This window comes from Thalassophryne amazonica, chromosome 17, assembly GCF_902500255.1.
Source record: "Thalassophryne amazonica chromosome 17, fThaAma1.1, whole genome shotgun sequence".
NCBI lineage: Eukaryota > Metazoa > Chordata > Actinopteri > Batrachoidiformes > Batrachoididae > Thalassophryne > Thalassophryne amazonica.
This window is the reverse complement of record NC_047119.1, coordinates 9,237,538-9,263,285: the sequence shown is the minus strand read 5'-3', so window position 1 is coordinate 9,263,285 and position 25,748 is coordinate 9,237,538. Positions and strand designations below refer to the sequence as shown.

Genomic DNA, 25,748 nt, shown 5'->3' with positions numbered 1-25,748 from the left:
AGTGCAACACATCTCCTTCGCATAGAGTTGATCAGGTTGTCAATTGTGGCCTGTGGAATGTTGGTCCACTCCTCTTCAATGGCTGTGCGAAGTTGCTGGATATTGGCAGGAACTGGTACACGCTGTCGTATACGCCGGTCCAGAGCATCCCAAACATGCTCAATGGGTGACATGTCCGGTGAGTATGCCGGCCATGCAAGAACTGGGCCATTTTCAGCTTCCAAGAATTGTGTACAGATCCTTGCAACATGGGGCTGTGCATTATCCTGCTGCAACGAGGTGATGTTCTTGGATGTATGGCACAACAATGGGCCTCAGGATCTCGTCACGGTATCTCTGTGCATTCAAAATGCCATCAATAAAATGCACCTGTGTTCTTCGTCCATAACAGATGCCTGCCCATACCATAACCCCACCGCCACCATGGGCCACTCGATCCACAACACTGACATCAGAAAACCGCTCACCCACACGACGCCACACACGCTGTCTGCCATCTGCCCTGGACAGTGTGAACCGGGATTCATCTGTGAAGAGAACATCTCTCCAATGTGCCAAACGCCAGCGAATGTGAGCATTTGCCCACTCAAGTCGGTTACGACAACGAACTGGAGTCAGGTCGAGACTCCGATGAGGACGACGAGCATGCAGATGAGCTTCCCTGAAATGGTTTCTGACAGTCTGTGCAGAAATTCTTTGGTTATGCAAACCGATTGTTTCAGCAGCTGTCCGAGTGGCTGGTCTCAGACGATCTTGGAGGTGAACATGCTGGATGTGGAGGTCCTGGGCTGGTGTGGTTACATGTGGTCTGCGGTTGTGAGGCTGGTTGGATGTACTGCCAAATTCTCTGAAACGCCTTTGGAGACGGCTTATGGTAGAGAAATGAACATTCAATACACGAGCAACAGCTCTGGTTGACATTCCTGCTGTCAGCATGCCAAATGCACGCTCCCTCAAATCTCGTGACATCTGTGGCATTGTGCTGTGATAAAACTGCACCTTTCAGAGTGGCCTTTTACTGTGGGCAGTCTAAGGCACACCTGTGCACTAATCATGGTGTCTAATCAGCATCTTTGTATGGCACACCTGTGAGGTGGGATGGATTATCTCAGCAAAGGAGAAGTGCTCACTATCACAGATTTAGACTGGTTTGTGAACAATATTTGAGGGAAATGGTGATATTGTGTATGTGGAAAAGGTTTTAGATCTTTGAGTTCATCTCATACAAAATGGGAGCAAAACCAAAAGTGTTGCGTTTATATTTTTGTTGAGTGTAGGTGAAATTATTTCCTCAACAAGTGTTGACCAAAAACAGGTGTGTCACACTGAGTGCACTTTGCAGCATAAAAAATAATTATACACACACACGCAAATACATTTCTTATTAAAAGTAAAACACCCCGATTGTACATTTACAGTTTTTTTTATGAATACAGCTGCCCCTCTCAAAAAACAAACCACCCCAAGGTGTGTTTAAAAAAAAAAAAAAAAAAAAAAAAAAAATCAGATTTACGATGCAGCTGGATACCGTAAATTTAAATGTTTTAAAAGAGGCAATAAAGATGAATAAATAAGGCCATTTCTAATTCTAATTATGCAGAAACCCAAGTTGTGGTTTGGTTGTGGGGAGTGACCTAGCAAATTAGAGTATGATTAAAGAGTAATTTGTGTTCAGCATTTACCTTGTAGAACATGTCTCTGAGATCATCCTTTGGATTAACCCAGGAGGCCACTGCATCACAGAAGAATATAAAATCCTGTTCCAGAGGCATGAGACAAAATTTTTTTAATTTGCAGGATGATTAGCAATCGTATCATGATCTGGCTGCTGCCACTAACCTGCACCACACCACCTGGATTGACACTGATCATTGTGCAAATTCCTCTAAATGCAGAGTCTTTCTCCTCGTTGTCTCTTATATTCCGCAGAGAGGTGCACCTGGCAACAGAGACAACAAATTTTAACAACATCATCATCATAACAGAGCAATTTTACATCTTAATTTCAATTACTGCAATTATAGCAAATGCCTACAGTGCATCCGGAAAGTATTCACAGCACTTCACTTTTTCCACATTTTGGAATGTTACAGCCTTATTCCTAAATGGAATAAATTAGTTTTTTCCTCTCAAACTTCTACACACAACACCCCATAATGACATGATTTTTTATTTTTTTGCAAATTAAAAATAGAAAAAAAATTCTCTCACCTCCCTGATTAAGGTCCTACTCCCAAAATTGCTCAGTTTCGATAGGTGGCCAACTCTAGGAAGAGTCCCGGGGGGTCGGAACGTCTTCCATTTACAAATGGCCAAGTCCCCTGTGCTCATTGGGACTTTGAAAACAGCAGAAATGTTCCTGTATTTGTGCCTTGAGACAATCCTGTCTCAGAAGTCTACAGACAACTCCTTTGACTTAATGCTTGGTGTGTTCTGACATGCACTGTCAACTGTGGGACCTTATCTGTAGACAGATGTCTTTCCAAATCATGTCCAACCAATTGAATTTACCCCAGGTGGACTCCAATCTAGAAACATCTCAAAGATGATCAGTGGAAATACACACTATATTATATATTTGTTTGTTCATTTGTTCGAATTAAACAGTTGGATTTGCCTGGTCCGAACCATATATATATATATTTTTTTTTTCCTCTGTCATTATGGAGTATTGGGTGTAGACTTGAGGGAAAAAATGAATTTCATCCATTTTGGAATAAGACTAACAGTAAAGTTAGAAAAAGTGAAGTGTTGTGAATACTATCCGGATGCACTGCATCTGTCAAGTCATACTCATGCCTCTTCAAGAAATAGCACCATAATAATACAATCAAACAGCCTAGTGTGTAATATTAAACTCTCAGCACTACATACAGATATAAAGCAGTTTGTTTATGCAGTTCAGGGTTTCTCAAAAATCACATTTGTGTGGAAGGAAACTTTATTACTTAAAGCAAATCAAACATGCACACAAATTAAAATTGAATCAATTTTTCTTTTTCTACAAAACTCCGCCAACTTATCTTGAGCAATATGTTCAACAAAACCTCATCTATAGCACCATTGTATATTGTATACTGTATATTTTCAGAAATAGTTTAGAGAAGGTCTGAGGTAATTCTGGGACAGACACATGCAGCTGGAAAACTATTCATTGAGAAAAGGCTTTAGGGATGCCTTGTGCTTTGGGTTTTTTCTTTTTGGCAGCAAAGACTGCATCCTTTGTTGCTGAACCAGCAGGCATGTGACAATCTGATCCCATGCATCTTTTAGGTTGTTAGCAACAGTTTACAAAGACAAAAGCTAAAAATTAAACAAATTATAATACATGAAGGTGCTACTGAGGCAAAACAAACAAAAAAAAAAACATCACAAATAAGACCTAAAAGAGGACAGGGTTAGTCACATGGTTGGCAGTGATTACAAACTGATAACAAAATACAAAAAACAAAACTGAAAAGACTTCTTTTGAGAAGATAAGTGAGGAATGAGAGAGAAAAGAGCAACAGGAAGAAAAAGGGAGCAACAGTTACGTATGGTACATGCTTCGCACGCGCGCCAACACTGCTGCAGCCAAAACAACTAGGTGTGTACTTTTACATTTGAGATTTGCACATCTTGCAAAAAATAAATAAAATAAAAAGACCTTTGGTGCAGTGATGCCAATGACTCAATTTCTAAGTTGCTAAATACAGAAAGTAGCAAGTGGATGTGAAAATGTTCCAGCAAACTCAAAGACATTTTGTTCATTCTCCCCCTCTGCTTCCGATAGTTTTGCAACTTGTAGTCCATAAGTGAAATTATCCTATTGTTCTGAATACAAGACTGATTTTTATTGAAAACTCCTCTGGGGAAAAAAAAAATGCTAATCTTATATCACGGTCAAGGGTTTTACATGTTATGTACACTACATCTGCAACAGTGATGAATACAAGTCTAATGAATGAACTCCCACCCCTAGGACTGAAGTGACTTGTCCGTCTACCTATCTTGCAGTGTGCATGACAGAGATGCAGTGATCATCCTGAGAAGAGTGAGGCCCAAATGCTTATGGTGAGGAATGTAGAATTGCCAAGCAAATCTCAAACACCCAATAAATACAGTCAGTGAAAGTGTAATGTTCCATGTGAGCCCATCTAACCAAACTGTCAGAAAAGCTTACTGGTCCTAAAAGTGGCAGTGTGGGAAGAGAGAGAAGCTGTCTACAGCGTTTCTTTTTACAAGATTTATATTAAAACATTTTCTTTTCAGAAAGTCTTTTTCCAAAAATATGTCTTGCAAAGACGAGAGGGGTTGCCGTCTTATATTCTTGACAATATCAGAATCTGTTATACCTATTTTTACTGTCTGACTGGAAACAATTTCCATAATTCTGCTATGTTTTCAACACAAGAGTATTTATATAATGACTTTGCTCTTCAGCAGCACCAAAAGCTCTAGTTTCACTCAACAGCTCTGAACTGTAGAAGGGTCTGTGCTCGTGCAGTGCATGTACCAGACCTTAGGAGACAGACAAGAAGACAGAAAGAAAGCAGCAAGAAGATGAATTAAATAAAGATTGAATAATACACACCAGGGTCTTATAAACTGCTGTAGCATGGGTGCCACCTCTTGAGGACAAACGTAACCAAGACGACCAATTGTTATTGCTAAGGTAACGCAATCACGGTTACACACCACCAAACGCCAACCAAGACATGAGCAATGAGGAGGGGAGGAGAAAAATAAAGAAAACACAAACAACTCAGACATAAATCAACAGAATCTGTGTATGATAATAAAACAGAAGATTTCACTCATGTTGATTATTACTGCCCCTTAAGTAATGGGGAGAAAATGTAAAAATATGACACTAAAAATACATACAACACGTTTAAGGGAGAACACATTGACAACTTTGACAAGACATTCATAGAAAGAGGCAAACAATGGCATCTGCTTTCAAAAAAATCATATGGCTCAAACAGCAAACGCTACTCAAATCAGTTGTGAAACTGATTAAAATTCATTAGCATGTATTAAAAGTGTACGTATCAGAGTAAGACACAAGCTAACTGAGTTGTAGCATGTGTATGTGACTGGACTAAACATGAAAAGATTAGTTGGGCTTTCAGAGATTTCTCCCTTAAACACACAAATGTTAAGTTTTCCATACGGAACAGAAATTGACTTTTGTCTTTTGAAAAGGAATGACAGATTACTCCAAGCCAACTACATGGAGGGAGACTAGTATCCAACACAGCAGGTTCTTATGAGGCAGAGAGGAGGGAGGACCTAAGTTTCAAAGACACAAAACTATGCAACATTCTCATTAACAAACAGGCATTTATGAACAGTCCAATGACACATGCAGAAAGCAGATGGTATGCTCATTAGAATAAAGTTCAGTGCAGGATCAGCTGATCAGATAGGAAAAGTGCCGCAATGCGCGCCACTAATTTGTCTTTAACGTCACCTTCACTGATTACGGTGGCATTATGCGGTTCTCAATAGGCCTGCAACGACAATTACTTTATCAACTTATCCTATGGTACAGATATTTTTGCTGAGCTCAACATTTCCCCATTGTATTTACACGTGCATTTATGTAAATAGGAATGTAACTAAATTTTCTCCTACAAGACGCTAAAATAAACAGGGTTTCACTGCCAATACAACACGCGGGCGCAGCACATTTTGCTGTCAAGCTGCTTCTGTCTTCTCATCTGCTGACCTCCGAAATGACATGTGCAGTAGTAGCAGGGTGGACCAATATTTAGGGGCGGACTGTTCGGTCTGCGACCCCGGTGCCACGAATATAAGAGCCGTCAGTGTATCGTAACAGAAGTGGTCGTTACCTCAGAGATGGCTACAGACAAATCTGCCAGTGAAGTACATCTTACGGTTGTGTGCCGTCATGTAATCACACATGGGTTCTATCGGCTCTTTCAAACCATCGTAATTTATAGGGATGTGAATCGTACAACTCACGATTCAATTCGATTCCGATTCTTGGGGTGACGATTCGATTCAGAATCAAATTTCGATTCAAAGAGCTCTGAGAAATAGTTATATTACTTAAAAAATGTTTATGTTTAAGAAAATGCAGCTTTACAAGGTTAATCAAGTAATTCGAGATGTAAATTTACTTATCTGCTTTGCTCGTTTGGAGTTGGCCGGCTTGCGGACTTGAAGTGTTTCTGAAGTACTTGACTTTCATTCTGCACACTGCATAAGTCATGTCAGGTTCCTTCTTACACAGCAAATAATAAAATCCAAAATGCGCCCAAACATTTGCCTTCAGCAAAGACGGTGCTGGCTGAATTTGCTCTTTGTCCGCCATGCTAAGCTACAGCCACCGAACTCTGCAGCTCACAAGTGTTTGAAGCATGCAAGACCCCACCCCCTCGCGGGGACGCTGTAGTATGGAAGCCGTTGCCTGACAAATGGTACACGCAGCGAGTAAGAAAATGTTTTAAAAAATGCTTTTTAAAAATCAATTCTTGGACATTTTGGATCGATTCAGAATTGTAATAAATAAGAATCGCGATTCGGACGTGAATCGATTTTTTCTGACACCCCCAGTAATTAACATGAGCCAATAATTATGCTTTGTGCTCAGAGTGAGAATATCATAACTCTGCACTCAGGTGGTAACTTCGCAAAACATCACAGCTTTTATCTTTCATACTCGCTTGCATTTCCACTTTCAATATCCCTGTGTCCTGACTTTGACTGCATTTTCTCCTTGGCTGATTAGCCTCGGCTTGTTTCTGTGAATTGTTCTGTAATTTATGCCTGTAGCATGGCCCAAGCAGAGGGTCACGCCTTTGAGTCTGGTCAGCTTGAGGTTTCTTCCTCAGAGGGAGTTTTTCCCCTTACCACTGTTGCTCTGGGGGTTAGTAAGGTTAGACCTTACTTGTGTGAAGCGTCTTGAGGCAACTCTGTTGTGATTTGTCGCTATATAAATGAAAATGAATTGAAAATTGAAATTGCTCCTCAGAAAAGAACGATGCGATCCTATGAAAGCTAATAATCACCACCTTGCTGGATTTGTTTGTAGCCCTCCAAGGTCTATTGCTACCAAGTGATGTGATGCCAGAACTGAAATAATGTCAGACCTGACGGGCCAAATAACATTACTCAAGGCCAACAGGTGCATAAATAGTCAGAATGAGACCAAATGGAGTTTGTTTCAACACTGCACTCCTTAGCTTTAAACTTTGTGCTGAATGAGAGCCAAGCCAATTAACATGAATAAGCTGGTATTTTCTGCTTTGTTTAAAAAACTCATCTGCTTATCTAAGTGTAACCAAAGAGTCTACTTTGTTGTAGTTGTGTGGTTTTATTCATTTTGGAACATTTTCAATGTTTTTTTACTCCACACTGCAATTGCAACATCTGCGCATTTTTAAGAATCAACTGTTACCTGCTCTTTTAAAGAGTGCACTTGCATCATTGGTGATGTAAAAGTCTTAAAATGACAATATTTATTGCTTTTTTGGGGGGGCCAACATGTCGGCTAACAAAAAGTAGTTATCGTGACAGGCCTAATTCTTCATTCTTACTTAAGTTCAGTGGCAGTATGGTTAGCCTTGATATCTCTGTAGAGAACTGCCAAATAATACCATTTGGACATCTTGTTTTCAATTCATGAAAACTTTCACTTTAAAGAGTTTACTTTTCTAAAGCAAACAGCAATAAATCATCAAAAAGCTCCGAAAGCACAAGTCTTTTCAGATTATTGGGTATCCTGCATCAAACATTTGCCATCCTTAACATTTAACATCTACTAGCAGATATGCATCCACATTTAAAGAACGTTAAAGAAAAGCAACAAATAAACTGACAGCAAACAAACAGGAAAACATCTGCAGAGTCCCTCGCCCCCCCCCCCCCCCCATGCCCCCCTTTAGGTAGGCTATGCTTCACCCTTGCATATGTATATAATTTTGCCAAGAGGGATCACAATTATAGCTCCCGTTTTATGTGTAGCAACAAAGACAGAGTAACATTAAGTGTTCTTGTTGTTAAGAATATTGAAGGCTAAATGTCTTCTATTCTGCACTAATCAATGAATAATTACGACTGTTCTGGACATTTGTTTAAGAGGTGCACTAATGGCTAACTATGAGGATGGAACCCACCCATCTGACTGCCTACACTGTGCATTTTGCTGTTTCAGTATACTACTTATTAAATCCAAAACTGGTAACTGGCATGGATGGCTCAATTTAGAAGTGCGACAAATTTCATATCAAGGCAAGTATAATGCATGCCATCACTTTACATTTCCTTTATCCCAATTTACAGTCCACTGTGCCAGGTTGTAAACCCTGGTAGTTGAAATGTTCTGCATACGTTCGTGAAACCAGAAAAAACTAAGGCTCACTGCATAGGAAGATTCTTTGGACAGAGATTAAACTGCATGACAGGTATCCTAGAGAGAATTGTGCATGATGTCTAAATAGACCTGTCCGTGAGGCAACCTGGCTGGCTGGCTCAGTAGTGCCACCGAGTGGTACCTGTGTTCTCCAGCAGAGTCTTTGGAGTGTTGGGCCTGTTAATGATCTCCACCAGCTGATGCAGTACCATGCCGATATATGGTTGCATTTCAGGCCCTAAAACGAAAACAACTCTTTAAAAAATAATGGATAATAGAGCAAGTTGCCATGCGATTGTTACGCAAACGATCTGGTAAGGAGAAACTCACCCATTTGTATAGATATTTCCCCAATTGCCCATGTTGCATTGTTGCACACTGATATGAACTCTGGGTTTAGATTTGTACCCAGTATGGGCATAAAATCAGCTGGAAGGAAAACAGATAAATATAGCAGTTAAGTAATCTATTTCCAAACAGTGCTACAGTGTGAACTGTAATAAACCCACCAATGCAAGGCTTGACATGCTGAAAACAGGCCTTGGTCAAATCTCCCAACAGAGCAAAAGAACTTTGACGCACCTCTGGCATTTTATCCTGAATAAGCAGACAGAACAAAGTTTAGCAACACAAGAGTTTCAGATCATTTACTTACCATACCCTTTCAAGTGTCTGCTCAACGCTCTCACCTGCATGCACTGGTACATAAGCGTGAGGATGTTGCTACGAGCAACCAGCTGCTCAATGGAGCCTCCTAAACCCTCAGCTAGTCCGCTCAGCAGATCTAAAGCCACGATCATGAAGTCTTTGTCGGGGGCCTCGTACTGGTCTGGCTGAGAGTGATGAAGCTGGACGAGTGAAAGAATGGAGGAGAGACTTTAAATGTCACAAGCGCATGTTATGTAGGAGAGCGGGGAGGAATCATCAAAATAATACTTATACACATTCCATGAAGCTTAGATGCTTCCATCATTACACTATCATTCCCACAATTATGTGTGTACTAACCCCAAGAGTACTGCACAGGTTTAGACAACCCTATTTGGGGATCATGCCTGGGTGAGGGACAAACTGATTAAAAGTTGATGGAAATCTGCCTCTCTCTCTAATAATAATAATAAAAAAATCTATCTATATATATAGCTGAGTGAATCCTTGTCATTTGGTTGGTGCTTTGTATGTCATGTGACATGGATTATTTATCCCATTTGTGTTGTATTTATCGTGCAAATTTGGTTCCATACGTTTTGTACCACTGCACACTGCAAAGCCCACCCATGCACACACTAGTAGGGGCGGCGTTTAGCTGAACATGGTGAAGTCTGTTTTGTTGAGGATGAGACAATTTCAATAGGCTAATTAACAGTGCTAATTCTTGTAACACACACAATCCACTACGCCATAAGCCGTCCAGACATGAAGAGCTGTTAGGATGAAAACCTGGACAAATTTCTGACAATTTTTTTCACCAGATTGAGGAAGTACACAAAGTCTTTTTTTTGGATGTATAACTGACATCTGTTTTTCCAAGTTGACAGAATAATTTTGGACTCCTATTTAAAGTTCGTGCTGGACTGTTGATGTCAAAGCACCAGTGACACACACCAAAATGCAAGTCCCTTTTATGTTGTTTATAAATTAATATAATATCAAATGACAAGGATCTATTTTAGCCGTTATATAAAACAAATAATGAATGTTTTTACATTCTTTCAATGGAATGAATATTTAGTTTGGTGAAAGCTGGAACAGACCATTCCATCTTTCACCTCATGAAATATTCATACTATTGAACTCAAACATTCAGGATTGCGAGCTTTTTTTTTAAACACACTGCTATTATTTTGAACAACTGTATGACTTACCTGTGGACCAACATAAGGTTTAACAGTTTGTCTGACACTGAACGAGGTCAACAGCTTGTGATTCAAGTGGATAAAATGTAGACGTATTGTGAACACAGTAACAAGGCGTGGGAAAAGTCACAGCACTCACCATGGCCTGAGCCAGAGTTTTCTGGACCAGATTCACACAGCGCTGATATACAGGCTCACAGTAGGGCAGGAAGCCACTCTGCAGGGCAGTGGCTACAGATGACAAGCACTGAGGAGAGTGCACACAGGAATACAGTCAGTGCCCTGACCACACAACATCACCGTAAACACTCGTAACAGGCACAGAGAGTACGTCTGTTAAAAACTCACTTCTAATAAAGGAAACAGATCTTTGTCTTCATCTTTTAACTGGTTCCATTTCTGGATCAATGGTGGCATCAACATTTGGATATATTCCTTTAAAATAAAGGAAACACTTTTTAAAAGTAAATAAAACCATATTTACGTAACATTTTCCACTCTCAAACACACTGCAACTACGCAAAAAAAAAAAAAAACACCACATTCACCCTTACGTTCAAGCAAATTCAAGTTTGTTTACCTTCTCACAGCAACTGTGGAAAACTACATGTGAAGATACATGGAGCCTTGCTACCCCTTTGAAAGTAAGTTTTGGGATAAATAGTAAGTAATGTGTGGTAATTTTACAAGCAACACTGGCCTTGGTGGCTACCAACACCCTGTTATTAGCAACAAGGCTTCAGGCAGACGCAAGGTGTAGTTTACAAGTGTGTCTGAACAAGCCCAGACATGTCCCAATATGACAACATTCTTATTAAAAGTACATAAAGTCACTGCAAATTATGTTAAAAGATGCCAAAATTACCCAAAACGAGGTTAATTGGTGCTCAAATGTCTATCAGAACCCAAAATGTCTTAATCCAATATGCAGTAAATTTAGTTACTCTCAGAAACTCTGTGGACTCACTGACTCCATTAATCCTATGCTTGCCATTGCGAATCACAAGAAATATAAAAACACATAAAACATATTTCTGTTTTCTATACCGGTTTATTCAGGTGGTGCCCCACAGAGTCTGCAAGTGTTCCTATGGCATCATAAAGAATTAGCAGATTTTTGTGCTGGTACTTGCTGAAAGCAAAAACCAGAGTGTCCAAGATGAATGCCAGGTATGGCACCAGCTCTGTACATGCCTCCTCCTCCAAAGTGGCAAAGGCACTGTTGGAAAAGAATAACAAAAAAGAAAAGATAAGTAATGAACGAAAAGGACTGTTGACTGTAACCACTTAAAACATAATGCTAAAATACCCTCGGCCGTATGAGCATTAAAAAAAAGAAAAAGAAAAAAAGAAACAATGTGACCTTTTGACCCCTTTTGACTCAAGGTTAGCCGTCTTTAAAATTGTCCAAGGTCTGTGTCCTAAGAATGCTCCCTATGAATTTGAAGACCCTGGCAGTAATAGGACTGGACTTATGCTGAACACAGACGGACAGACACAAAGTCTTCGCAATACCCGATGGCCGTATTTTGGCCTCAGATAAAAATGTATCAATGATTCTTAAAAACAGAAGCATTGCTGTTAAATGGAAATACATTCCAAGGAGGTATGACGGTGAGGGTTAAGGTTTAATAAAATATTTTTAATAATAAAATATTTCCCACTTAACACCCCTCAAAGGATTAAGATGAACAGTACCCACCCCACCACCACAGATGGTTCATTTCAACTCCATTGTGGTGGCATACAGGAGCAAAATTACAAAAACAACACTCTCAATACTTTTGACCTGACTTGTTTACAGGACACATGCATGTACCATACCGCTATCTCAATAATCACAATACGGCTTTCTTCAATTGTGCCGCCCTACAGCCAGTTATACATAAAGCTCACTCACCTGCAAGCAGCCTCCTGCACACGCTTGTTGCTGTCTAGAATACGTTTGAGGAGTTCGGTCATTAGGGGCTTCAAGTAAATATCTGGAGGCTGACTGACAACCCAGTGGGCATAGCGGCTCAGGGTCCAGCAGGTGATAGAACGCACCAGGGCCTTCTTGTCAGACAAACACTGGACGAGATGTGGGATGAGCTCAGGCAGGTATGGGATCATGCCCTGCATACAGCCTGGAAATAAGGATATAAAATATTACTTCAAGCAAGCATTTCTTCTGTTTACTTATACTGAGAGGATCTACATTTTTGCTTGTTTGTCCCATTTTATGTCTTACCTTCAGCTATAGCGCCCAGCACAAGGATGCCAGATTCTTTAACAACCCACTCCGGGTGGAAGAGCAGCTCTTTGAGTAGAGGAAGAAGGTGCAGCAACAACTCATCCCTGAACACGTTGGCCAACACATCCAACGCCGCTGCTGAACACTTGCCTAAGATTGGTCAGACGTTGAGACCAATACAATTACAGACAGACATGCACACGCAGACAAGAAATGCTATCAATGACAACGCTCACATCGGATTTCTGGCAGTAAAGAGAAATGGTGGCCAAGACAACTGTAGGAGGGAGGATGAGTTAAAGGGAAAGTGACATTGAGAAGTTGGTGATCATAGGCAATGAACTCACGCAGGTTCCAGTCGGAGATAGTGTCATCATCATCCAATTCATCATTATCATCGTCATCATCTTCGATGCCATCACCTTCATGCTGCTGGGCAACTGTGCGAGACCGGTGGAAGCGTGGTCTGATGTCTTGCTCATTGTCAGGAATTGCCTCATCTTCCTCAATGTCTCCCTGATGACGTACATCAAAGACAGGCGTGCTCGATAACCACAAACATAGTTAAAGGGGACTGGACTACAGCATATCATGATAACACACATGATGCATTGAAAATTTAAAGTAGTATGTTCAATTTCATTTTAAACAATGGGTACTTAGCTGTTCATAGTCAATATGGAAGGAGCTAACAAGCCTATTAGAGAGCAGGAAGAAATTCGAGAGCAAGCTCTGGAATTTCTAAGCTTATACATCAAAATGCATGACCATTTGAGCAGTGTTTGAGCAAAGCAAGCACTGAAATAGGGCACGCATGTGCACACAAGGACAGGCAGAGAGAGGGAAGAGAACCAGCGAGGGTCACGAAAGTAACTATGAAAGTGAACTTGCATTCTCTAAAGCTGAAGAAATTGTCCAGTAAAAAGGTTCTCCCACCAAACAAGACATGGAGGCTCTGTTGTGTCTGTCCAGAATAAAAGCCCTACACATTCAATGCTGCTGCTATAATGACATTTGTGTAGCACTACCTAAACCTCTATACACAAAGTACCTTCCAATACAAAATACAATTACAGACAAAAGTTTAATTAATGAATAATGTGGTTATGCAGGCTTCAGTCATTATCAAAATACTCTACAAACTGGGGGCATTATTAATTAGACTTAAACTGGTAAACTGGAATGTTAAATGTGGAATGGAATGTTAAAATGTTCATGTTAAACTGGAAAGAACAAACTCATCTATCCTTCCATCCAATCATTCACGCACTGCACTTTACAAAATACATGGCCTGGATTTAACAAAACTCAAAAAGCAATGACTCCATGATCCAGATGGAAGCCTCCATTTCACACCAAGTGTCGAGCACAAAATTACTTCTTCCATATACACTCTCTCTCACAATCAAACATGCCCCCCCCCCCCCCCCCCCCCAAAAAAACTGCTTCCAGTGACACCCCTCTGTTGTCTCTTAAACTGGACAACCTATGGATGCTTTGTTTTGGTTCGTCCATAACATACCAACAGCTTCTACTGCCCTTGTCATAAAGTAGAGCAGATAGCTCAGTGGAAAAGGAGCTGACCTGTCGATATGTAGACAATTAAATCAAATCCTCCTGATGCCATCTGTGCAGATTATATATACCTAAACAGATATATATAGATAGATAGTATTCGCACGTGAGAGGGCCCAGGGCAGAGTATTAGCCTTGGGCCCTCTTTTGAAGAGAGTTTATGAAACACTCACCTAAAATAAATTAATTCTGTGACACCCCCAACACATTGTAAAAAGCAAAAAATGAGTTTTCACAATGTTCATCATCTTTTTCACATCTGACTTGTGATGACATCATACGTTTGACCATGCTCTTATTGTGAAAGACTCTTTTGCAAGAAACAGGAAGTGTTCTGTGACAATGTGGCTAGCTTTGTACAAGCCCCAGTCACACGATAGAGCTACTTTCAATTTGTGTTTGTTCTTGTCCAACAAAAGGACTTCCTTTTTCTATGCAGTAAAATGAGTTCCTTGCCAGCTAATGTCCACAAAGTTGATCAGACAGTTTTGTGCATGTTCAAAACTTAGAGGGAAGTTTAAACTTAGATATTGGCTGCTGCCATTTTGAACATGAGAGAGTTAGACACTGTTTGGGCACACAGCATTTCTGGACCAAACACAGGGAAAAGTGACTTCAAATGTTGACAGCCAACGACAGTCTGGATGTTCTACTGTTTCTATTGAGGCTGACGGGAAAAAGATTTTTTTTTTTTTTTTAATCTTAAGCAGGAAACACGGACACCAACAAATGGATTAATTAAATGAAGACTCATCTGGATTTAAACAGGTAGGAACTTTTAATCTTCCGTGAGAACCAGAGTTTTCTGTTTTAACATAAATGCTGTACAAAATGTTTCAATGAAGTAAATTACTGGCTGTCTGGTTAATACTGAAAACTGACTGTGCATGACACTTTTTTGTGTCAAGATGAAAAAGGAGTTTAACAGCCAGCAAGAGCGAGAGAGATAAACTCTACCAAAATAAATAAGTTTTCCCCACAGACAACTGTGCATCACTGAAAGCCATGGAGTAATTATTCATCTTGCCTGCAAATACTGTCTGTGCATGTATGTACATAAACTCACCTTGAGTAGGATAATGTCAATCTCTGAGTACTTCATCCCATTGACAAGCACTGGGGTGAGCCTGGAACAGCATCCAAAGGCAATATTATTAGAATAGGCAAGGGCAGGTTAAAGCCGTCAGGGGATCGCACACATGTAATTCTTACTGTGGGTAAACTTTAGTGTGACACCACTAGGGATGGGTATTGATAAGATTTTATCAATATCAATGCCATTATCGATTTGATTCCTTATTGAGTCACTTATCGATCGATACCTCTTGTGAATTTTCTGTGTACTAAAAGTAGGCTTTACAGGTTTTCTATGTCAACAACATTTTAAATTGGTCACTGGATCCTTGATCTCTGGACATAAATAAAATAAATAAAATCTGTAGTTTTTGTCAAAAGCATTTCCTTTGAGACATTTTGGCAAGAATGTCTCTGTACCTCTGAGCTGAACTCAGTTGGCAGCTACACGTCAGCGCAGGACGTCTCGTTTTGGAAGGAAAAAACGTTTTGATCGATTGCAGTTTGTTTGTATTACAACATTTGGAAAGAGGTCATTTGATTTAATTGCCGTTTCTCTTTGAATTTATTAATTCCAGCTGGACTCTAGCGTTCTAATTTGACTCAGCAGAGAGCCACGCAGCATTTGGAGCCATGTGAACAGAACGGAGGATGATTCTCATTTCTTTCTCTCAGCAAGACAGGAGTCCCAGTTAGTGACTTTAATAGAAACAAAAGTAACTCACGATTGACATATTCAGGGATGAAAGTGGTAAAAAACAAAAAAAAGCTGAAACCCAAAATTACCCTCCAACTCCCGCATGAAAATGCTTGAATTCTAGAATCTCTGAAATGCAATCTGGGACTATTCCAGACAAACTGCAGTGAGTGCAGCATCCAATTTGGTGAGAGGGGGGGAAAAAAAAAAAAAAAAAAAAAAAAAAAAAACTTTCCTTATTCAAATTCATTCTGGTAGTATTCTGCTCTTACTAGGATGCAGCAGTTTTCTAGCTTGGCAGACAGTTCAGGAGGAAATCACTGAAGAAATTAAACTGAAAATATGGTTTGACCGAAACAAGCTGCCATTAAACTTAAAACAGGGATGAAATGGAGGTGTAAGAGTCACTAGGTGTTCACAGGAAACATTTATTTCTATATGTATTTATTTATTTTCATTGTTAGTTGATTTTATCTTTTCTACTTTTTTTCATTAGGTTCTTTTTGTCTCTCTCTAAAATTGTATTGTAGCATTATTAGTTATTATTACTATTATTGTTGTTGCTATTATTAATATATGAATAAAATATACAATTTGACTCTTTTACGACAACAAACACTGAGCCATTATTATACAGAAAACAAATGCACACAAATGTGCTGAGATGCGAACAGCTTAATGCTAATTTTAACATTGAAAACGCCATAGACATGCTAATACGTTAGCATCGGTCCCGTTTTTAAGTTATAAAATACATCTATCAACTGTTTCAGAAGACCATAACAGGTCGGTTTAACACAAAAAAGGTAATTACTCAGACATACGCTCTAGGTTTTTAGCGGGGAAAATTAAGATAAAGCGAAATAAAAACAAATCAGCGAAGCACCAGATCGAATCACTGCTTCGATTTGCGAATCACTGCTTCGATTTGCAAATCACTGCTTCGATTTGCAAATCACTGCTTCGATTTGCAAATCACTGCTTCGATTGGTTCAAGGTTCAAAGCAATGCCACGCTGCAGAAAAGTTGATTACGGACCCGCTGCAGGGTCTGTAATCAATGTAGAGAAATGATCATTTTCCCGACAAACACCACCAAAAACAACAGCCACTCTGAAGGACCGATAAGGGAATCGTTAAGCAAATGGTTATTGATGTCGGTGAATCGAATAATTTCTTAACGATACCCGAAAGGAACCGGTTCTCGATACCCAAGCCTAGACACCACAACAGTTAGGGTTCTTAATCTGTCATCTTGTGGTACAGAATGATATATACATTCTGGTAACAGGTCTTCAACAACAACAACCTACAGCCAAGGCTGTCAACCATATTTCAATTTCAAGAGTTACATCAGTTTATTCCTTCAGCATATGTGCATGTATCTGTAGGCAGTCTTACTGAGGCAGATGTCCACACAGGACGTCCTTACATACTGGCTGCTCCGCCAAAGTAAGCCAGAACTCACAGGCCTCCAAGGCTACATTTTCATCTTGGTCTTGTGTCCTCTGTAGCATGTACTAACGTGACATGAGAAACAAGATTAGACTTTATGCTTTTCTTATATTTTATACTAAAGCAAAATACAAATTCATTCATCCTTTACAGAGCATGACACTAACAGCTAACTGGATACAGTCCCATTGCAGATCTTTTCTACTTGCAGGACTCTTCCTGACAACACGTGTGCTGCTGGGTCATCTGGCAGCACACTAGGTTTAGTCAAATCTACGTTACACGTGTCTAATTAAATGGCCCTGACGAGAGCCAAGCTAGCGTAACTAGCATCAGAGCAGACTTAATTACTGCCAAGTAAATCATTTAGTTCTTTAAAAGAGTATTTTATTGCCATTAAAATTTTAGACATAGCAGTTCTGCAATGCCACCCTTACCGGTTTGGGATACGAACTGTTACAATGGGTAGGATTAACCTGTTAATCCATTACACCCTTGTCTTTAGCTGTACCTACACGCAAGCATAAAACACCTTTTGAGCCTCCCCTCCCTCAGTATATTAGCCAGCTACCCCAAAACAAAACTCACCTCTACAATATTGTGCATGTGTGGCAGGAGACGGTCCAGGCGGACCTCCAAAAGCATGACAAGAGCCCTGCAGACATTCTTCCTCACTTCTGGTTCCTCATCTGTTGCCAGGGCAAACAAGTTCTACAGAGTAGAAAAAGATGTGAAATAGCTTATTTTAACAACACACAGACGAAAGAATAAGGACTAATACTGCAAGTTATACATTTTCATACAGCCTATAGTGATTTACAAAATGTGCTGCAGAACAAATGTTTAGATTAATAAGACCTGAAAATCAAACTGTAGTATAAAAAGCATTTAAAATGTATTGCTTATAATATTATATTGCCATGTTTCAAAGAAGAGAGACGCAAAGAAGCAACAAATTATCAAACAAATGCTCCCCAATGTTTGTTGGAGCAGGAGTGAACAATGGGGATGTGGAACAGTTCCCGGCCTACAAAACAGACGTGCATTTGCTTCCGAGTGTGGGGGGGGGGGGTAAAAAGTAGGTGAACAGATAATGCAATATGATGAAACGTACCTCAATGAACGGATCGATGTGAAGCATTAGAGCCTGAGTCCTGCTAATTATGAACTGATTGACACAGGCGATGGCATGAGACCTGCAAATCGATAACAACTGCTCAAGAACCACAAAGGCAAGATTTCCACCTCTGCCAATCCTTGTAACTTACAAATATAATAAAATATTTGCTTCTCAATGGCTCTATAACGCAGTGCATCTGAAAAGTATTCAGAGTGCTTCATTTTTTCCACATTTTGTTACATTACAGCCTTATTCTAAAATGGAGTGAAAGCACATTTGTTCCCTTCAAAATTCTACTCACAACACCACATAATGACACCATGAAAATTTTTTAAAATTATTTCAAACTGATTAAAAATACATAATGAAGAAATCACATATACATAAGTATTCAATCCTTTTATTCAATACTTTGCTGATGCACCTTTAGCAGAAATTAGAGCCTGAAACCTTTTTGAATGATGCCACAAGCTTGGCGCATTTATCTCTGGGCAGTTTTGTTTTGTTTATTCCTCTTTACAGCACCTCTCGAGCGCCATCAAGTTGGATGGGAAGCGTCTGTGCACAGACATTTTCAGATCTCTCCAGAGATGTTTGATTGCATTCATGCCTGGACTCTGGCTGGGTCACTCAAGGACATTCACAGAGTTGTCCTGAAACAACTCCTTTGATAGCTTGGCTGTGTGCTTAAGGCCCTTTCACACTGGGCCCGCTTCGAGTTGCTTTCACTGGGGTCATGACGAAGCAGAAATGTCTGCATCAGGTGCGCGCAGCAGGGGGCAGAGAGGAGGTGAGGGCGCAGCCTGCCGGTTCTCTGCACAGATAAATTAGAGTGCACAGTTTGGCTGCAGCCAGACTGTGCACTCTAATTTATCTTCTAGTTTATATTTGTTCTTGTGCTGAGCTGCAGGTCTGCACTATGAGTTCTGTTATAGTTTATCTTTCGTCCTTTAACAGCGAGCTGCGTGCGTGCGAACGAACCGTCCATGAGTAAATGTGGAGATGTCTGGAGTTATACTTGATGTGGACATATCCTGTCTCTGGCAATCAGTCTGAGAGCAAGACTTGTGTCCTTTTTCGTCCTTTATTTAATGGCCCAGTCACACGGCACTTAACGAAGGGTGACGAAGCCCTGACGAAACAAGAAATCTGGACTTTCGTTGACATTGTTTAACCTTCACGCAGCTTCGTTCCTGCAGCGGGCGCTTTGTCGGGATTTTTAAACTGTTGAAAAATTTGAACGAAGGGCAACGAAAACCTCAGTTCCTCTGTGTTTCATTTTGCTGTCGTTCTTGACATTTTTTAATCGTTTGTGTAGTTTTTGTAAAGTTATTGTTTAACTTGTTTGACTTCGTTGGAGCAGCTGAACGTTTTCACACAGTGCAGAAGCCGGTTTGTGAGCGCTGAGGCTGCTGCTGCGTTCATGTACCGTTGGAAATTACAGGGCAAACTCAGCCTGCTTGCTTGGATTTTTTTTTTATCTGTGTGGGGGGACAGCTTCAATGGGCTCAGGCACATTACATAGGCCAGAATTAATCTTTTGTGTGGATATAATTAATTATTTTGCCACAAGCAACTGTTGAATTTGAAAACGAAAAAGTTGTGTAATTTCCGACGGTACTTGAATGCAGCATCAGCTCCTGCGTGCGCTTATTATTTTGTATTAAATATAACAATATGAGTAGGAATGACAATCCAGTCTTTCTGTACATGTGGCAACAGGCAGACAAATCAAAATGATGATATAAAGAGCTGCTCTGGAAGGCAGAATTCACATTGTGGATCAGTGATCAGCTGGTGGAAATAACCGCACGAGTCAATGTGCGCATTCACACGCACTGATTAATTTACTGCTGATATATTCAATCATCTTTACACTTATATTTATTCTCCCTTTTGACAGTTTTCTGTTATAAATTAATATATATGTCTTAGAACATAATACTGTGATACAGCAGTGACCACGGAACACTTTTTTTTATTTTAAATTGGAGCACGACGGACCACGCATCGTGTTTACAGACAGTGTGGATTCTGATGATGGAGATGATCCCTCTTTTGTTCTGGACAAGGAACCAGAGCAGGTGGTCCACCGACACCTCCACAGATTCTGTTAGTTTCTCCAGGACTCAGGCGCTATGAGCTCCGTTCCAGCGCCGAGTGCTGGAGCAGACACACATTGCTCCAGCAGTGGCTCCAGGTGCATTTCGTTGAGATCGTGAGCTTCAGTTTTGTTAAGTTCCTCTTTCGTCCCTTTTGCGCTCTTGCTTCGCAGACTGTTCGGTGATAAAAGCCCTTTCGTCCACCTTTTCTCAACGAATTGTAACGTTTTTTACTTTTTCCCTTCGTTCAGGAATCGTTGTGTGCCATGTGACTGGGCCATAAGATAAATATGACAGAGTTTGAGAGGAGAACAAGGAGTTGCCTGCAGCCAGACAGTTTTTTTTTTTTTTCTTTCTTTGAACTGTTCACGTGCGAACTTATCGTCCGTGAGTGGACTGGAGATGTCCGGACTTTTTACTGGATGTAGACATGTCCTGTCTCTAGCAATCAGTCTGTGAGCAGGACTTTTATGGACTTTAAACACAGTTGTGAGAGAATTTAAGAGCAAGGAGCTGCAGCAGCAGTCAGGCTGCAATCAGCATTTTTTTCCCATGCTCTTTTTGAGCACGTTGTTTCACTGCATTGTGTACACGATATAAAAACAATCCTGCATGAGTTGTACTTCAGGAACAATGGAACACAGCAGGAATCTTAAATTGGCGTCAGGTAACGTATTGTGAGGTTGTGACTTCCAGTCACATTGAGTGCTGTCACGTTGGCCTGACTTGCGTTGAAACCACTTAATTTCTGCGTCCAGCACAGGACGCAAAATAAATAAATAAATAAATAAAAATAAACATGTTTAATTTTTGGCGTCCGCTTTGCTTCGTCCTTGGCGTCCCTCGCGCTGTTGAGCTACATCGTCTCGGCACTGGGTTGCTTCCACGTGGTGCCGTTATGATGCAACTGAAAGATGAACCGCCGCTCCAGTCTGAGGTCAAGCACGCTCACGTTTTCATCCAGGATGTCTCTGTACATTGCTGCATTCATCTTTCCCTCAATCCTGACTAGTCTACCAGTTCCTGTCACTGGAAAACATCCCCACAGCACGATGCTGCCACCACCATACTTCACTGTAGGGATGGTGCCTATTTTCCTCCAAACATGACACTTAACATTCAACCAGACAGTTCAACCTTTGTCTCATCAGACCAGAGAATTTTGTTTTTCATGGTCTGTGAGTCCTTCAGGTGCCTTTTGGAAAACTCCAGGTGGGCTGTCATGTGACTTTCACTAAGGAGTGGCTTCCGTCTGACCACTCTACCATACAGACCTGATTGGTGGATTGCTGCAGATATGGTTGTCCTTCTGGAAGGGTCTCCTCTCTCCACAGAGGAATGCTGGAGCTCTGACAGAGTGAGCATCAGGTTCTTGGTCACCTCCCTGACGAAGGTCCTTCTCCTCTGATCGCTCAGTTTAGACGGGCGGCCAGCTCAAGGAAGAGTCCTGATGGATCTGAACCTCTTCCATTTATGGATGATGGAGGCCACTGTGCTCATTGGGACCTTCAAAGCAGCAGAAATGTCTGTTCCCTTCCCCAGATTTGTGCCTTGAAACAATCCTGTCTGGGAGGTCTAGACAATTCCTTTGACTTCATGCTTGGTTTGTTGCTCTGACATGCATTGTCAACTGTGGGACCTTATATGTAGACAGGCGTGTGCCTTTCCAAATCATGTCCAAGCAACTAACTTTAAGATATAGAAACATCTCAAGGATGACCACTAGTTACAGGATCTGTAGGAACAGCACCTGAACTCAATTTTGAGCTTCATGGCAAAAGCTGTGAATACTTATGCACATCTGATTTCTTTATTATTTTTAATAAATTTGCAAAAAATCTTTAAAAAAAATCTCACTGTCATTATGGGGTATTGTGTGTCGAATTTTAAAGGGGGGGAGTAAGATTTTCATCCATTTTGGAATAAGGCTGTAACATAAGTGCTGTGAATACTTTCTGGATGCACCGTACATCATGACCGATCAATAACAAATTAGATTAACACGTTATAGTTAAGTCCTTTCTTTTCTTATAAATCATTCTAAAATAATCTGGGTCAGTTGGATTAAAGGCAGAATTCAGTTAATTATTCAAAGATTTTAAATTCCAAGCACCTGGGGGGGAGAAACAAAAACGCTCACTGATCGAATCTGATCACCGATCAGATCGCATTTGATCAGTTTCCCCCCATCTGATCAACCCGGTCCTCCAGTTTGCCATGAATGAATAAAGCACCGTGACTCTTTAAAATTTCAAAGCTCTGGTCATGATCAAACCGTGACCGGCACTTTGATCGGTCCCCCCGCCCCCCAAGTGTAAAAAAAAAAAAAAAAACCTTTTGGAAATGGACTAGTTCAAAGTCCAGACAAGAGAAAGTTCATAGCGAATGACAAAATTTTAAAAACAAAACATCGTACCTAATCTTAGGACTGTTGTGCTTGAAAAACTGCAAGAACTTTGGGATCATGATATTTAGTGGACGATCCAGCATGTCACTATCCAGGATCTCAGCAGAGTCCTCACAGATCTTCTGCAGGGCCCCAAAAGCTCCCTGAAGAAGACAAAACCAACAAATAATGTGACAAATAAGATATACTTGAGTGTAGAATTTTAACTGGAAATGATCAAAATTAAAAATTGGGGATGCATTTTGTCAGTGTAATTTATCAATTATTCTTTCAATCCCAACAATCGCTGCTGTAGGTGACCAATAAATAAAAAGCAAAAGTAACATATGCAGTATAAAACTTGCCCATCATTAACAAAATGGCTGTCCGAGACCCTGAAAAAGAGGCCAAGGTCATGACAACGCCACGTGCATGGTTAAATAGGACATTTATGTGCAATTTATTTTGTTATATACAACACAGTCTACAAGAATTCCTACAGTCAACCTATCACACTAAAACCATGAACGGACAGCATCACGACGATGCTGGTCTTAAAAATGGAACCATAACAGAATAATTACAATTCTATTAAAGATACATGTTGTACTCTCAGCTTCTTAAAAAGAACAGTTCAGAGAAAGCTCAGTGTTGCTATGATTTTCCTATTTGAGATAAGTGTATGTAAACTGATGACCACAACTGCATGTAAATGGTAAATAGACTGAATTTATATTTTGCTTTTCCATCTGCATCAGAAGGTCAAAGTGCTTTACAATTCCGCCAGGGTGCGGCCGTGCAAGGTGCTCACTACACTCCAGGAAGGCCCTGGGTGGGTTTTGAACTGACCATCCTCTGGTCTGAAGCCCAACACTTAACCACTGGACCATCACCTCCCCCATACACTCTTCCATGCAGTAACTATAAGATATCTTTAAAGTTTGTGTAATACACATTTTGTTTAAGTTCCTTTTCACAAAATTTGTGCCACATTTTCATCCTTAGCAATAGATTTAAATGTTTCTGGTCAAATAAACTTCATATAGTGACAAGCAGTGAAACACATGCCAGAAACCCCAAGCGCTTCTTATGGGCTTTTCAGACAGAGCGTGCAGCAGTAGGGGTGCAGAGTATGTGCAGTTGACTGTAGAAATTATATAAATTTGGCCGACTGTAGAGATTTAGACTCCACCGACAAACTGCAATAATGCTTGTTGATGACGTCATATCTTCCTCAGTGACTCAGAGTCTGAACAATTGGAAAAGGCTGCAGTCAGTGCCATTGGTGAGTTTAAGATGCATTTTGTGAGTAACATTATAAGCCATTTTAACCCCTAATTTGGTTATGTAAAAGTCACGTCACATGTAAAAGTCACCGAATTAAGCACTTCTCCCATTAAATTCACCAGAATCAGTCTCCGTTTCAAAAGTGCGAATTCAAACTCTGTATCAGTTTTTAAATTCTGTTATTAGGCCTACTATAACGCGAAACATGACTAATCATTTCCACAATGTTTTTCGTGAATTTTATGCTCATATTTGGTAAACGTATTTGCAGAAAGTCAAAGTAAACAGTCTCATTTCCTCATTCAGAAGTCTGCACCTTCCACAAATATTCAAACAAAGAGTGTGGGGAATTTGATTGGAGGACCGCTTAATTCTATCATATAACTGATGCGTATCCGCGTTAAACAACTCCAGAGCATTAACAGACACACTGTCATTGTTACATCATCTCCTGCTGTGTTCATAATATTTATTCATTTACGGTGTCTTTTTTTCTTGGTTGAAATGCAGATATGAAAATCTACCAGACTTAAAATATACACATTACTTTTCTTGCTATTTTATGTCTAAAAATAAGAATGTCCAAGGTTCACTGTCAGGTTAATCAAGAAATCATCTCATCTGAAACAACAAAAGTTATGGTTTTAATTTACAGATGAACATCAACATCAAAGATTTCTAAAGATTTTTTTTTAAACTTAAAACAATTTTAATTACAAGTTTTCCAATGTAAGAAATGTTCAACTTCAAAATGTACAGTAATCAAAAACTTAATCTAGGACAGACCTGGGCAAACTGTTGGGAAAGTGTAGTGACATGGACCCACAACAGGGGGCGCAAATGAACGGTCAATAGATGAGCCAAAATATAACAATTTAATGTTGTGAATGTGCACAACGAACATACAGACAATCTCAGAATATCATAACAGTCAATACACAAAGGTGACGTGTGGGCAGGCTCGAGGATAGAAGACGTCTGTCCTAAGAAGAGCCGGAACCACACGATTTCCGCCGCCCCAGAACCTGGTGAATACTGGAGCCGCCAAGTCCCGAATTCCCAGGTGATCACCGTCCCCGACTGTCGGATCTGGTACTGCTGGCGAAGAACAAAGAGTCAAGTGTGGGTGTGTGTACACCCAGTAACAACAACGGTGGGAATGCCACCTCCACCTCACACTCAGCGCGTTGCAGCGGTCTCAGCTGAAAAGGAGCGCCGTCTTGCACAGCCTCCTCAAAAACGACCGGTTCTCCTGCAAACACTCACAATAAACAGATTTACAAAGGCTGAGGATATTACCTCCAAAGAAGTATGATATCTCGGCGATGAGGTGGAGATGACGTCTGGTCTTTATGGAGTGCGATGATGAAGAATGTGTGACAGCTGTCAGGAATTAATGAGTGACAGCTGTCACTCCCGGCTGTGTCCGTGGTGGCAGCGCCCTCTCGTGCCTGAAGCCCGCACTTCAGGCAGGGCGCCCTTTGGTGGTGGGCCAGCAGTACATCCTCTTCTGGCGGCCCACACAACATAAACTGCGGCCCGGGGGCCACATGCGGCCCTTTGCATGTCTCTGTCCGGCCCTCATGAGGTCTGTGATTATTA

At 40.5% G+C, this 25,748-nt stretch overlaps 1 protein-coding gene across 2 annotated transcripts in view; it reads right to left on the bottom strand.

Moving 5' to 3' along the window:
* tnpo1 (transportin 1) overlaps nt 1–25,748 on the bottom strand; it is a 53,706-nt gene that overhangs the window by 4,944 nt on the left and 23,014 nt on the right. Inside the window, exons 6-23 of one of the 2 annotated variants that reach the window (XM_034191722.1) lie at nt 22,890–23,023; nt 18,366–18,447; nt 17,840–17,962; nt 17,198–17,316; nt 15,093–15,153; nt 12,799–12,967; nt 12,449–12,601; nt 12,119–12,344; nt 11,266–11,437; nt 10,567–10,653; nt 10,358–10,465; nt 9,052–9,210; nt 8,872–8,959; nt 8,693–8,791; nt 8,505–8,600; nt 4,574–4,649; nt 1,840–1,939; nt 1,683–1,757 (exon numbers count right to left, since the gene is read on the bottom strand). In XM_034191722.1, coding sequence (XP_034047613.1) covers nt 1,683–1,757; nt 1,840–1,939; nt 4,574–4,649; nt 8,505–8,600; nt 8,693–8,791; nt 8,872–8,959; nt 9,052–9,210; nt 10,358–10,465; nt 10,567–10,653; nt 11,266–11,437; nt 12,119–12,344; nt 12,449–12,601; nt 12,799–12,967; nt 15,093–15,153; nt 17,198–17,316; nt 17,840–17,962; nt 18,366–18,447; nt 22,890–23,023 — 2,127 coding nt within the window. Of the gene's footprint in view, nt 1–1,682; nt 1,758–1,839; nt 1,940–4,573; nt 4,650–8,504; nt 8,601–8,692; nt 8,792–8,871; nt 8,960–9,051; nt 9,211–10,357; nt 10,466–10,566; nt 10,654–11,265; nt 11,438–12,118; nt 12,345–12,448; nt 12,602–12,798; nt 12,968–15,092; nt 15,154–17,197; nt 17,317–17,839; nt 17,963–18,365; nt 18,448–22,889; nt 23,024–25,748 lie in introns of those variants that run through there. The other variant, XR_004565920.1, reaches the window with a different exon arrangement.